This window comes from Culicoides brevitarsis, chromosome 2 (assembly GCF_036172545.1).
Source record: "Culicoides brevitarsis isolate CSIRO-B50_1 chromosome 2, AGI_CSIRO_Cbre_v1, whole genome shotgun sequence".
NCBI lineage: Eukaryota > Metazoa > Arthropoda > Insecta > Diptera > Ceratopogonidae > Culicoides > Culicoides brevitarsis.
This window is the reverse complement of record NC_087086.1, coordinates 25489547-25504389: the sequence shown is the minus strand read 5'-3', so window position 1 is coordinate 25504389 and position 14843 is coordinate 25489547. Positions and strand designations below refer to the sequence as shown.

General features: G+C 33.1%; 2 protein-coding genes across 7 annotated transcripts in view; one reads left to right on the top strand and one right to left on the bottom strand.

Annotated features, from left to right (window-relative positions):
* Nucleotides 1-894: 894 nt before the first annotated feature.
* Nucleotides 895-3828, top strand: LOC134830309 (uncharacterized). 6 transcript variants are annotated; one of them, XR_010161967.1, is made up of 5 exons: nucleotides 895-924; nucleotides 1413-1738; nucleotides 1812-1941; nucleotides 2001-2355; nucleotides 3752-3828. XR_010161967.1 is itself a non-coding variant. In XM_063843747.1 (5 exons), coding segments are annotated over exons 2-5 (402 nt in total). In that variant the 5' UTR covers nucleotides 895-924; nucleotides 1413-1637; the 3' UTR covers nucleotides 3679-3712. The 6 variants fall into 6 exon arrangements, 5 of the variants coding, with proteins under 5 accessions (XP_063699817.1, XP_063699813.1, XP_063699815.1 ...); XM_063843747.1 differs by lacking the exon at nucleotides 3752-3828 and adding an exon at nucleotides 3678-3712 and having other exon boundaries at nucleotides 2001-2170; XM_063843743.1 differs by lacking the exon at nucleotides 3752-3828 and having other exon boundaries at nucleotides 2001-2386.
* A 30-nt stretch (nucleotides 3829-3858) lies between these two features.
* Nucleotides 3859-14843, bottom strand: part of LOC134830306 (filamin-C) — a 31351-nt gene continuing 20366 nt past the window's right edge. The window contains exons 8-14 of the mRNA XM_063843734.1: nucleotides 12064-13296; nucleotides 11106-11254; nucleotides 9819-10079; nucleotides 7944-9759; nucleotides 6342-6470; nucleotides 4741-6284; nucleotides 3859-4319 (exon numbers count right to left, since the gene is read on the bottom strand). Coding sequence (XP_063699804.1) covers nucleotides 4182-4319; nucleotides 4741-6284; nucleotides 6342-6470; nucleotides 7944-9759; nucleotides 9819-10079; nucleotides 11106-11254; nucleotides 12064-13296 — 5270 coding nt within the window. The 3' untranslated portion in view covers nucleotides 3859-4181. The remainder of the gene's footprint in view (nucleotides 4320-4740; nucleotides 6285-6341; nucleotides 6471-7943; nucleotides 9760-9818; nucleotides 10080-11105; nucleotides 11255-12063; nucleotides 13297-14843) is intronic.

The window sequence follows — 14843 nt, the reverse complement described above, 5'->3', positions numbered from 1 at the left end:
TTAATGTGAAAAGTGAAAGATATATTTTTAAATTTTTTTTTTTGAGAGTTCTACAAAGATTTTTTTCTTGGTATTAAAAAAAACATTTTTTAAAAAAATATATTTTATGGAAAAAATGATAAAAATTTTATCTTATTTAAAATTTTATTTAATTTTATTTAAAATTTTATTTTATTTAAAGATTTTAGAATTTTTTTAAAATCTAGTTTTGTCGCTACAGATTTATTTAAAACTTCAAGAAGAAAAATATATTTCAGAATTAAAAAAAAAATTAAAAAACTTAGTCATACCTACTTAGTAAAAAAAATTAAATTTAAATTTTCAAAATTATTTCCTTCAATAAATTTTTACATTCAACATCTTTTTTTTTATATATTTTTTAATTTAAATCGATCTTTTACTTTGAAATATCCTAATTAAAAATATATATTTTTTATAAATTTTATAAATTTTTATTTTTTATATTAATTTTTTTAAAAATTAAAAATTGTATTCGAAAAGTCCAAATTTCATATTTTTTGCAGAAAAATATAAAAAAAATTGAAAAAATGTTAAAAAATTTTAAAGTAGAAAACAAAAATATTTTTTTTATTCAATTAAAACATTTTCATTAATTTAATTATATTAATTAATTTAATTATATTATTTAATTTAATTATTAATTTATATTAATTTTTCTTTAATTTTTATCTTTAAACGGTTAAAAAATTATTAATTTTGAAAAACCCATTAGAACGAAAATTTTCCTTTAATTTTTAAATTTTATTTTTCAGTTTCGTGCACATTAGAAAAAATCTTTTGTCTCGGCACCTGACTTCCCATACACAACAGAGAGAACCGAAATGCACAAATGCACGTAAGAAAATTCCGTGAGTAGAAACAGTCATTGTTTATTTACGAAAGTGTTCGGTCGGTTCTAACACGGTGCGTAACATACCAAAAGGCCCTTGCAAATTGCATTTTTTTTAAGAAAAATAAATTTTTACAAAACATTTTTTTCCTCAAAAATCATTAAAATTTTACAAAAAATCCCTTCTCGTGCCCGAATTCCATTAAATCCATTAAAAAGCAATTTGCGACGGCCTCTCTCTCTCTTCTAGCACATAGAACGGCACCAAAGTATGTGTTCGTGCTTCAACTATTTTTGTTATTATTTCACTCTACTAGCATCGTAGCGCACAGTTTGTTGTTTAGAAAAATAATTATTTTGCTTTGTTTTTATATCACAATCATAAAAAAATTGCAAAATGACGAAAAGTGCAGCACGAAATTGCTGATTTCTTTGTTCAAACTTGCGGACTTGTGACACTTGTCCGTTCAAGAGTCGTGAAAAAGTGCTTTTTACCTAGCAAAAAGGTGTCAAATGTGTCGTAATAACGAAGCAAACCGATTTTTTCTCGCCTTTTTTTTAGTGTAACTGATAAAATTGTATGAAAAAATGGATTGACGACCGATAACGACCTTATCGCAAAAGAATTTTCACAAAGTGCTTTAAAATTAAAAGTTATGTCAGGGAATGACGACTCGTTTAATGGGCCAAAGTCAAGTCAAGCACCACTACCACTAACGAGTGTGTTGATAAAAAAATTATTCCATTGACCTTTAATGCCTTGTTGGTCGTGCGCTGCTGCCTCACAATGGTAAAGTTGGAAAATGAACTAAAACAACCGATTAAAGTGCGTGACACGTACAGTCGCGGTAGCATGCCCGACTATTCCGAATGGGTTTCCGTCAAAAAGTAAGAAATCGATTGTTTTTATCACTTTTTTTCAAAGAGACACCTTCATTCATGACGACTTTTTTGTGTCTAGGCATCCGCTGATTGCGTGTTTTACGCATGAAAATGTCCATCAAGTGGCTTTAAATCACCTTCCACGACGTCCTGGCGTCATTACCTGCCCAAATTGCTTGAACTCAGTTAAACCTCGGTCACGACGGAGGGTAAAAAATTATTTTTTTTCCATAAAAATTCAATAAAAAATTAATTAATTTTTTTTCAGTTCCTTCCAGCGACCCATTATACCGCACTCGCTCTCACGCCTTTTCTGTTATTTTGGGTTCCATATTTACTGCCGTGCTTCCAGGGAAAAATCCACACCTGTCCATACTGCAAAACATGTCTCGGCGTGTCCGGGATCTGTGAATCATCGGAACCGCAGAAAAGTAGCTGGTACATTATTCATGACGAAGCAACGGCGACAACAAGCAGTGAAACTGATAACGTTAGCTGATAATACTCGAATAGATAGATACAGTTACAATACAAATCAAAAATATTTAATTACACGAAGAAAAAAAATCCGTACAAATTAACGTTTTGTATTGAGGACGCTCCAAATGAAACTCAAAAATAAGGTTTTAAAAATTTTGATGTGGAAAATTTATTTTAAAAAATTTCTGAAAAAATGATAAAACTTAATTAAACATCTTTGATGAAAATTTTTATTTCTCTTTGAGATTTGCAAATTTAAAATTAATTTAAATTGAAAATAACAAATTTTAGAATATTATCAAAAATAAATTGTTAAAATGTTTTGAAAAATAAGTTTAATAATTTAAAAAAAATATTTTTAGTGAAGAAAATCCGTTTTTAAATGGAATTTTGTTACAAAAAAATATTTTAAAATTTTTAAATTATTTTTTTTTCTTTTTAAATTATGAAATTTGATAAAATTTTGATTATTTAATTTTTAAATTGGGCATAATTTATTTTTTAGTTTCATTTGGAGCGGCCTAAAAAATACAAACAATATTTAATTACACGACGAAGAAAAAATCCGTACAAAGAAACGTTTTGTGTTTACTTACAAAATTTTTAATCGATGTTCGAGACGAAACAACGCACACTGAATTTTTATTTGCGTATTAGAGATAAGATTTTTTTTTAAATATGCAAGTGACTTCATTAAAATGTTACAAAGACGGATTTAATTGATTGGAGAATCGAGATGGAATTTGCATTAAATGAAATTTTATTTGAATTGAAATAAAAAAAGTATGAACCGTCTCCATCTAAAAAGTGCCTCGGGTGAAAATTAATGCATTTTTGTAATATTTTATTGGAAATTCATCTAAATTTTAGTGTAAGTGATGGTGTTTTGTAAAATGTTGAAAAATTAGTCGTTAAGTGCTCAAATTTCTAAATTTGTACAAAAAGCTGTGATACAATTCAAATTTGGATTTCTCTAATTTTTAAATTTAAATTTAAAAATTTATTATTTTTTAAAATTTTGGAAAATAACTGCCAAAAATTTTATTTTTATTAAAAAAAATAACTCAATAGTTTCCTCTAAAATTTTATAAACGAAAATAATTTTATAAAAATTTTCGGTAAAAAATTAGCTAAAAATCCTTTTTTGTTCGTTTACATATTTTAATGTTTAATTTTGGTATAAAAAATGAAAAAAATTATAAGTTAAAAATTTTTAAATTTGAAAAAAAATATTTTTAATTAATTTAATTTTTTTTCAATTTTATATAAAATTGTATATGAAAAACATTACTTAAGAATTACTGAATTTATAAATTTATTTGAAAAATGTGTAGAAAATGTAAAATTTATTCTTACCAAAATTAATTTTTTAAATTTCCTTTTTTTTTAGATAAAACTATTGGGTTTTATTTCAAAAATTCGCACAAAAATTTATCCAAAGAGAAAAAAATTATTTTGATTTTAGAAAAAACCTAACGGCCAAAAATTTTTATTTATGAATTAATTTGATAATTTTCCATCAAAAATTGTTAAAATTAGATTAAGACAAAAATTGTGAAATAAGTAAAAAAAATCAACAATTATATGAAGTGAAGTGCAATTTCGGACGTAAAAAAGCAATAAAAACCATGAATATTTTGTTAGAATTAAAAAGTTATTTATTTCAAGATTTTTTTTTATAAATTTCTCTGTAAATATTTAATTTTCCTTACAACTCCTAAATTACAATCGTTAGTTTTAAGTTAAATACAAATAAAATTTATTAGCAATAAGTACAACTCTTGTTTCTTGATCTGGAAAAATAAATGTTAGTGATGATTAAAATTTATTCGTTGCTCTCTTTTTTATATTCCTACTATAATTTTTAATTAATTACAATCATTAATTAACTTATAATATTAACATTTTTTTTTGCATTTCTAAACAATAATGGAAGAAATATTTAATTATTTAAAATTAAGTGTGATGTTTATGGTAAATTTCCATGCAAAAATCTCCGCAACTCATCTTGTGTATCGAAAATCATAACTGGGAAGGGAGAGCCAGGCACAAGTTCTCCTGCCCATTTTACCTCGACTCGGTAGTCGCCTGGCTCAGTTGGATCGTACTACAAAAAAGAATTAATAAAAATTTTAAGTGATTTTTTTTCATTTCAAAAATTATTGGGAAAAAATTATTTAATTTATTTTTTTTTATTTAATTAATTTATTTTCGTTACTTTTTACAATTTTTAAATTAAAATTTAAATGATTTTTTTTAAATGTTGACTTGAAAAAATATTAAAAAAATTTAAAAAAAAATTATTTTTTTTTAAATTCTGAATTTTATTTTTAGTGATTTTAATATTTTAAATAAAAATTTTTACGAAAGAAAATAAAGTTTTATAATGTAAAAAAAAAGTTCAATAAATTTTTTTTTTGGTTTTGAAGTTAAAAAAAAATTAATTTTTTTTTCAATTTTTTCCCTTAAACTTTTCGAATCGACGATATTAAAATATTTTAATTAAAAAAAATCAATTTTTTTTATACCTTGCATAAAATAGTTCTATCTTTCTGACTTTCTCGCTGCATCTCGACACGGAAAGCGCCTTTGGGGCCTCTTACACGCACTGTTAACTGTCCTGCGCCCGCTCCTCTTGTATCGCAAATGAATCGCGACTGGAACGTAGCCAACACGCCATGTTCAATTCCGGGTCCATAAACGCGTACTTTGCTAGCATCTGGTGCTCCCGCAATTCTCAAGTTGAACGGTGATCCAGGAACGTGTTGTCCGCCATATTTGATCGTCAAGGCATGTCTTCCTGGCTCTTGTGGTTTTATATTGAGTGTAAATGTGGCATCGCCATGATCATACAATTCACAATACGCCACTTTTCGTGGTCCCGAACAATGAGCCGTTAACTCGCCAGGTCCTGCGCGTCTTGTATCGATCCAAGATTTAATTTCACGACCAACGACACCATGTCGCAAACCATCTCCGGAACACATAACTTTGCTAGCATCCACCGCAGAGCCAATTGAAACCGTCAAGGGACATCCTTTAACCAGGCGCCCGCCCCATTTAACGGAAAGGCTCAAAGGACCTTGAGATAATTTCAACGGAGTATAAGATGCCAACCAAATTGATTCGTTAATTCTCGGTTGCGTCAATGCACACGGCACCGTTTCGCCATCCTGATAACTCAAAATGACTTCGGGACGACCCGGAGGTGCTTGTGATGCATCAATTGTGAAGTGTGCTGGCTCTCCGATTTGCGCATTTGCTAAACCGCGACCTGTGAGAACGACTTTGTCCGCCGCTTGATGCGGAGTGATGAATGCCGTGCAAGGACTTTGCGACAGAGGCACACCGCTGAACGTTAATTCGAGATTATGTTCGCCGGGAGCCAAACCTTCGCCGGAAATAAAGACTCGTTGACGCGATTCCGACGGTTTATCGATCGCAACTTCACGTTCGTCGATCAAACACACCAAATCGCCGGGTCCAGCTTGACTTGTGTCGAAAATAATTCGAGCTGGGATATTCAAACGACCTTCATCGTCCAGTAATTGACCCCAACCACCAACGGGAACAACTTTACTCGAATCCACGCAACAAATATTCCACGGAGAACCAGGTAAGGGTCCTCGATTCGGGCAACTTGCGCGAATTTCGTATTTGCCAACGGATAAAATTGTGTAGTAAATACGCCATTCGTTGTGACCCAAAGGTTTGATTTTGGGTTCGATGCGTTCGCTTTGCTCGTCACAACGTTCGATTTGCACATTGGGACTTGTGGGGCAATAAACGATGAAAGAAGTTTCTTTGCCGCGATGAGCAACTTCAAGTCCGTTACCACTGGCACGAGCATCGGATTTGACGCCAGATGCGGAAACGGCGAAAGTAACGGGAGAAGAAGCAATTGGCTCGCCTCCATAATTTATTGACATCTTGTAGTGCCCGGGAGCAGTAGGAGTGAATTCAACCAGTGATAAAGTCTCGGATTTGGGAACGACATTTACGGGGAGATGTTGACCGTGTCCCGAAACGACAAAGATTTCGAGTTCAGCGATGCCGGCATCTTGGGTGTTGACTGAAAAATTAAAAATAATTAAATTTTATTCGGTTTTTAAGTGAAAGAGAGACTTACTTGTGAATGAAACGGGAGAATGTACTGCCAAGGGACCTTTTGGAATGCCTTGCGCTACAACCTTTGATGGATCGTAAGTGTTGCAAGTGTAAGGACTGCCAGGCAATGGTTTTGATTGGTGAAGAACCTCTGTAAAAAATTTTAAAAAATTAGTAAGTTTTAATTTTGTGCAGCCTTTATTTTAGGCAAGTGCAATTCCAAAAAATATTTCACATTATTTTGGACCTAAGGAGGTGGGAATAATGAATAATCATAATGGAAAACAATAATATCAATGACTTTTCTATCTTTTTGCTATTTTTAAAGAACTTTGATACTTACAATAGTATTTTAAAGACATTTTGATCTTATATTTTAACGTTTGGACAAATTTTCGAAACAAAAAAAAATATAGAAATTTTCTAACGACTTTTTTGAAATTTAAAAATTTTTTTGCAAATTTCAAACGATTTATTTTTTTCTGTAAAAATCAGTCTAAATCTTTGAAAAATTGCAAAATATAACAAAAATTATAGATTTTATAAATTTATAAATTTTTGAAATACAAGGAAAAACTTTTTCATATAAAATTGACTGAGGCACATTTTGGCTATAAGGGTATTACAACTGTCGAAAATATTTTAGATTTCATTAATCTTCCAACTATTAGGAGAGGTATCAAGTATCGAGTAGTAATACGAAATGTATTACTTTCAATACTATTTCTTAAAATTTTGAGATGGATAGTAGTAATTATAATTACAAAATAAAATATTTTTGACTTAAAATATTAAAAGAAAAAATTTCGATGTTTTTAAATTTTTTTGTTTAAAATTGATCTTAATTTTCTTGAATCTAAACAAGATGTTTTACATAGAAGTTCTAAAAGTAAGAGCACTTTAATTATGGCTCTTTTCATCGATAAAGACTTCACAGTAACGCCGAATAAGGCTTTAAGAAAAGACACGAAGAGCATACTTTGTGAAAAGACTAACTATGAGATACCACCAATATACCCACATCGTATATTAAAAATAAAGATTTTGAAAATAAGCTTTTGGCTAAAGCATTTCCAGAAGAAAATTTAAAACATCGTCTTGGAAATATGCACTGTGAAATTAAAGCTTTGGAGTTTCTGTCATACAAAAATTCTATGAACTTAGGAAGCTGGAGTTGTCTTGCTGCCCGTTTCTTCGTTCCAGCTTCGTTATGTTCTATGATACTTATTGTTACTTAAATAGTGTTAATCCTTTTTTTTTCAAAATTATAATTAAAAAATATTTTAAAACAGATTTTTTTAAAATTCTTGGTCGTAATTTTTGAATTAAATTACTTTTTCATTTTTTACTGGAAATGTTCATAAATAACCTTTAAAGTAGTATAATTTGTCAAATATATTTTAAAAACTACTTGAATTACCGTAAAAGAGGTAAAAATTAGATATCCCACTTAATATCCTATTGGGGGCAACCGGAAACATTTTGGATAATTGTATCAGCCTTTTTATTTTTAATTGAATTATTTTACTAAGATATTTTTTTAAAAACGGATTTTTGTTTTTAGTTTAATTAAAATTTCAATGGGAACAAAGTTTAAAATAAAAATATTTAAAAATTCACTCACCAATCAAACATTGACCGATCTTTTGAATAGAAAACTCGGCCTGCAAGTGCCCGCCTTTCGTTTGATAACAACGAACTGGCAACGCTTCTCCTTCCGGACCACTGATAACAACATCAAACTCCCTTGCTGGTCTTCCCGACGTATCAATTGAGAAATAAGTCGTCTTACTAGTCCTTGCTTGGTACAATCCCAATCCACTGACATTAATTTCTTTGCCAGCTGCGATCGGTTGCACGTTAATTTCAATCGCCTTGTTCGAAATCGGCACTCCGTTGTACAAAATCGTGATCTTATGCGGCGCCACACGAGTCGGATGATACAAAATCTCGTAAATGCCGTCGCCAGAACTGCCGCGAATCGAATGAGGGACTTCTAAACCGCCACATCGCACAAACGCTGTGAGCGAACCTTGTCCGGCATCTTGTGTCGAAACTGCCAAATTTGCTGGGCGATGACAAAAAGCTTCTCCAACCTCGACAATTTTCACGAGAGTTGGATCGTAGACGTTTACGGTGCGTGTCATGATCAAGCCTTTTGTCTCGCGATCCAGACAACGAATCGTGTACGTTCCAATTTCCGTGGCACGAAATTCAGCAAAGCGTCGATTTGTTGTGTACGGGACGGTTGCTTGATCGGGACCGACAATTTCGAGAATTTGGTCGTTATTGAAGTACTCAATAGCGCCAATGCCTCCAACTTGAACATGTTGAATATTTTGCTGAACCTCGATGCGGAAGGGGCTTCCACTGACATTTTGATCGTTGAACGTGATATTCACGAAATGCGGTTCGCACGTTTGAGGCACAAAGGTGACGTCATATAATCCCCTCGCACATGCCACGACTTCCGCTTTGACGGTGTTTGTCGCAGTTTGAACGACCAATTCGAGCGTTCCTTCGCCCGCACCTGCTGCATCCACGCTAAAAGTCAAGGGCACTCCCACAGAAGTCGGACCACTTGGTTGTTCCAAGCCGCTAATTGTGACACGATTCACGTCGTAAACGTTACACGCGAACGGCGATCCAGTGATATGTTGCTCATTGACGGTGATACTGATCAAATGGCGTCCCACAGTGACGGGGCGGAACGTGGCGACGCAAATATCGTGTCGCATATTCAAATGACACGGAATTGTGTCGCCACTTGGGGTGTTAATGACGACTTGCGGCTCGACACCTTCGAAATTTTCGAGTTCTATTGTGCTATCTTGATTGATTGGCGCTTGGCGAAGTGATTCGCCGGACACCACAGCAGCTCGTGTCAAGGATTGCGTCGGAGCGGGAGATACCATGCAAGTGAAGGGACTACCGGGAACGGGATGACCATTGAAACGCACTGAAAGCGAATGTGGCGCGGCTTCCGTTGGCTTGAAATTCACTTTGAAACGAGCATTGCCTTCGGATTGCACGAAATTTGGGACATTTTTACCGGCAACGGCGACAATTATCTCCAAATTTCCCGCACCTGCTTGACTGGCATTGATGCCGAAACTAACACTTTTGCCAACGACTCCCGAACGAATGTCCGTGACGATTACTTTTTCCGCGGAATAAGCTTTTAGCAGGAAGGGACTGCCTTCGACGTGCCCACTTTGCGGAAGACGAACTTCGATTGAGTGATCTCCGACTTCGATTGGTTCGAAGGAAATTTTAAATCCGCTTGTTAACGGTAAAATTGTCGTGGGAACTGAACGACGTGCTGGTCCAAGGACTTCGACAACGGGACGAATGTCGGATTCGACGACAAATTCGAAACTTTTTCCAACGCTCACTTTGTCGACTAAATCAGAGTTTAGGATGCGAGCAGCGGCGGCGATCTAAAAACATTGAATTTTATTTTTTTTAAAATATTTTTTAAACAAATAAAAAAACTTACTCTGCAAGTAAATGGCGAACCAGGAACGTCTTGCCCATTGAAACGAAGTTCGACGGTGTGTTTTTGGGCGTCGCGTGGCGTAAAACTGATGGCATAGGTGTGTTGGCCTTGCGCTTGTGCCGAAGTCGGAACACGTCCACCATTGACGGTTACTTCGAGATTTCCGGGACCAGCTTGACTCGTTTCGACCAAGAATGTCACGGGTTTTCCCACTGTTCCGGTCTCGACATTTTTTACTTTTATCGCTCCCACGTCATAAACCTGAGAAAAATAAATAAAAAATCAGTTTCAACTATTTCAATCTCAGTTTTTTTTGTTTTGTTTTTTTGAGCATTAAAGCCGTTCAAAATTTTTTTCGATGTTTTTGTCCCAAAACATAATTTTGGCAAAATTTAAAAAAATATACTTTTTCATACAAAATTTAAACAATTTTTGATCATTAGGCGAAAAAATTTAAAATAACCATTTGTTGTCATAAACATAAAAACTAAATTAAAAATTTAAATATTTTTGACATTTTTTGAAATTTTTTAATTTAAAAATTACTGTTTACGATAAAATTATACAAAAAACAAAAGAAATTGGTTTTAATCGACTTCTCCAATTGAAATGTAGAAAAAAAAATTTTAAGTCACGTGACCTAAATTAATTTTTTTTTAAATTTTTATTTTGTGAGATTTTGTTTGATTTTTCTTCACTTTTAAGTTAAAATTTGGAAATAATTTTAAGTCACGTGACCTAAATTAATTTTTTTTTAATTTTTATTTTGTGAGATTTTGTTTGATTTTTCTTCACTTTTAAGTTCAAATTTGGAAATAGGTAATAATTAATCAACGTCTAAAAATGTTTAAAAATTCAGAAATTTTTATTTTTTAAAAATTTTTTATTTTATTTTTGAATTATTATTTTTTAATTTTCAATTTTAAATATTTATTTATTTTTAAAAAATGAAAATATTATTATTAAATTTATTCGCTTAATGTATACTTTAGTTGTTTTTATGGTAAAAATATTGAGATTTGATAATTTAAAATTGATCTCAGAATATTTCAAGTTAAAAATTAATACAAAAAATTTCATAAAAATAACTGTCAAAAAATTTTGAAAAATATTTTTTTTTAAAAATATTTCTATAGAAAAAAATTCATGTTAGATTCCGTTCTTCTTGAAAATCCAAAATATTTTAAAAATATTTTAAAAAACGATGGAAAAAGATCAAAAAAGGTAAATTTTGATGATATTTTCAAAAAATAAAATTAAATTTAAATTATTTTTTTTTAAACTTACTTTAGCAGAATAGGGACTTCCAGCAGTTGGTTGACCTTGCACTGTCACACTGACACGATGCTCTCCCACAGTTCTTGGCACAAATTCGGCCTTGAAGACACCATCAGCTGTTTGATGCACTTGCGCTGGTACGGCATGGCCCGTGGGTCCTGTTCAAAAGGAGGCGCCAACCAAAATATGTGTCAGAAAAGTTTTTTTCAAAATTTCTTGTGTTTTTTTGTGGATCTTTCGATGAAGTATTTGTTAGTAATCTACCACCAACATATACCGCATGCAAAAGAGGAAAAGATAGAAAAGAACAGGAAAGAAGCAACTAGAGGTAAGCTCGATACATTTGAGAGTCTGAGAGACTTTTGCGGATATTTTTCCTTTTTATTTTTTAAGGAGGGGGAGTTAATTCAAAAATTAGTCTTGGTTAAAATAATTCGTTAATAAAATCATGTTGAAAATGCAGTTTTAGTCTTTTTAAGCGTTAAAAGAGAAAATTTCACTCAATTAAATGAATAAATTTTTTTTTTCGTTAATTTAATTAATTAACATAAAAAATCAATAAGTTAATGCTTTAATATTATTAATTTAACGGTTTTAATATACGGCTCGTCGACGTCCTGAAACGGTAGAAAGAGTTGCGAATTAGTTTCCAGTCCTCCTCGTAGTCCGAAATTACAACGCGCTTGCATGTAATTGGACGAGGCACTGAGAAACCGAGTTTTTGGGGTTTAAAACAACTCATTTCGATTTTTTTGGGTAAAAATTTGTACAAAAAATAAACATTTATAAAAGAAGAAAGAAATACCTGTATCTAAATACGACTTTAAGAGAGAAATTTAACGGTTTTTATGTAAAAAATAATAAATTTAAAAACAAATAAATAAAAGAAGGTGCAAATTAAACTGAAAAAACGTGGTCGTAGATTTACATGCAATTGCTGAAAAAGAAGAAAAAGTTCAAAATTTACCTTCCACATTAACTTCAACGTCTTCGAGACGTCCGCCGGTGTGATTTATGATGAAGGAATTTGGTTGGTGAACAGGCCCGGGCCCTGCCAGTGACACCTGAGGTCCTGTCGAACCTCCGCTGATTGCCACATTAATGGGGCAACCAGGCACTGGCATTTTGTTGAACGACACATTGATGATGTGTTCGCACGATTCGGCCGGCACGAAAGACACGGCGAATTTCGCGTTGCCTTGCGGATGCACTTGCGTGGGTATATTATGGCCTTTGGCGGAAATTGTGATTTCGAGATTGCCTTCGCCAGCGTCGCCGGCATCTACGGTAAATTGCACGGGACGCCCAACGGTTCCTTTGGTGACGGCACCAACGGTTACTTTTGATGCGTCATACGATTTTGCCAGGAAGGGGGTACCTTGCACGGGATATCCGTTATATTCGACATTGATGGAGTGACCTCCGACAGTGGTTGGAGTGAATTCAGCAGTGAATCCCAAGTGAATGTCACCCGTGACACGCACTGGAAGTTCGCCATGTGGTCCTCTGACACTGACAGCGAGTTCTGCGGCGCCTCCGCCACTCACGTTAATCACAAAGGACGAAGGTTTATTCACGGGAATCAATTCCAAGTGCGATAGATTCAATAACACGCGACTTGTGTCCGCGACGGAACAAATAAAGGGGCATCCGCGTACTGTTTCGTTATTGAATTTGATGTCGATCAAGTGGGGTTTTGCTTGTTCGGGCGTAAAGGACACCAGACAACGTCCTCCACCAACGACTTGCACGTGATTCGGAACTTCGCCTTCGTTGATGGAGATCTCTAATTGACCTTCGCCCGCTGCACTGGCGTCAACGCGAAACTGGCATGGCTGTCCCACGACTCCGCCATTCACGTCGGTGACTTGGATTAAACTGGCGTCGTAAACTTTGGCGATCAAGGGTCCGCCAACGAGCTTCGTTCCGCCAATGGATGCTTCTATGATGTGCGTACCCACTTCGGTGGGCACGAATTCGATGCGCATGGCACCGTTGGCCGCCTCATGTGTGACTCTAGCATTTACTTTGCTCTTGCTGGGAGAAAGTACCGTTGCAACACACTCCCCTCGGTTGAGGGTGGATCCAGGAGGCGGCAGCACCTCAAAAACCGCCGCGGTATTGGCGGAAACGAGACGTGTGGATTCACCTAGCGTTGTAAACCCCGGCGATGACATAATATCGATTGTCCAAGGTGAACCTGAAATGAAGAAAAAAAAGAACGTTAAAAACTTATCGGAATTTAACACTTAAAATGGTGTACAAATAATCGGATTTGCTGGCAATGATGTGGAAAACGTGATTTAATTAGGCATGAATTAAAATCTCGAAATATTGCCGGTTTATTGTCGAACTGATGCAATCATTCACGCGCTATTGTGCTTTTAACTACCTCTTCCTAATCATTTTATTCAAATTTCAGACATTTTTTTTTTATCATCGTCATGCAACAAACTTCCTCAGACTAAACTTAAGTCTGTGATTTGGACTAAAAAACGTTTTAAGTCAAAACTTATTTGATTTTTAACTTAAGTTTGAACGTAAAATTCATTTTAATTTGACTTAAATTAACTTAAGTTTCCTTAAGTTATGACTTAATCACTTTAACTTGACTTAAGTCACTTTAAATTATCTTAAGTCACTTTAAGTTGCTTTAAGTTAAGACTTTAAGTCAGATTTGCCTGTCAAAATATCATTAAGTTGGCTTAAGTCAAAACTTTTAAGATTAAAAAACTTGTATTAAAGTCACTTCAAATTATCTTAAGTCACTTAAAGTTGCTTTAAGTTAAGACTTTAAGTCAAATTTGCTTGTCAAAATATCAATTTTTTAAACTTTTGACGTAAACTTAAGCTTAAATGACTTTAAGTCGAAAATTAATTTGTTTCAAAAGAAAGAGGGGAGGGCAAACAATATTTTTAAAAAATTTTGTAAATTGAGTTGACTTAAGTCAAATTGAAATGACTTTTACTTAATCTTAAGTCAAAAATTTAAAGTTTTGACTTAATTAGTTTTTCATTCTTATTTTTGACAAAAAAACGTTAAAATCGAGTAAAATAGCCCTAAAGTAAAAATTTAACAAATAATCCTTGAAGATGAAACGGAAATATCGAAAAATTAATGATAACAACTCAACTTTCCTCCCCAAAGAGCAGCTTAAGGTCACAACTGTTGTTCACTTAACGGCAAAACTAGTTCAAGTAACAAACGTATCGCATTTCAAACACGGAAAAAACGATATTCAAATGCCAGTCACTCTACATCCATTCAAAAAAGGTAACTTCTCTTACATAATTTCATTCTTGTTTGCTATTCATTACATCAAATTGTTCCATTAAGTGCATTAAATGATCACTTTACTGATAAAATCTTGTTAAAAAGTGAATATATACCAGCAAAAATATTTTTTAATAATAGTAATAAAGGAGCTGGTTAAAGAAAAATATGCAGAAATTGTAACAACGTTAAAACTAGTCTCGACTCGACTCCTCGTTGTGCGTTGTGTGAGCCAGCAACAACAACTCAAGCATTTAATAACAGTTTTGTAGATACAACTGCAAAGTCGATGCACTTTTAACTGTGTTTTGTCTTTTTTTTAATATTTATAAATTTCATAGAGAATACTGTTACTCGTACATTGTTACGAAATTATGCAAAAAACGGCATTCTTGTACGACTCGCATGACTCAAAAGATTTTTGATTGTTAAAGCGCGACGTGCTACGAATGTTAATACATGTCCATTTTGAT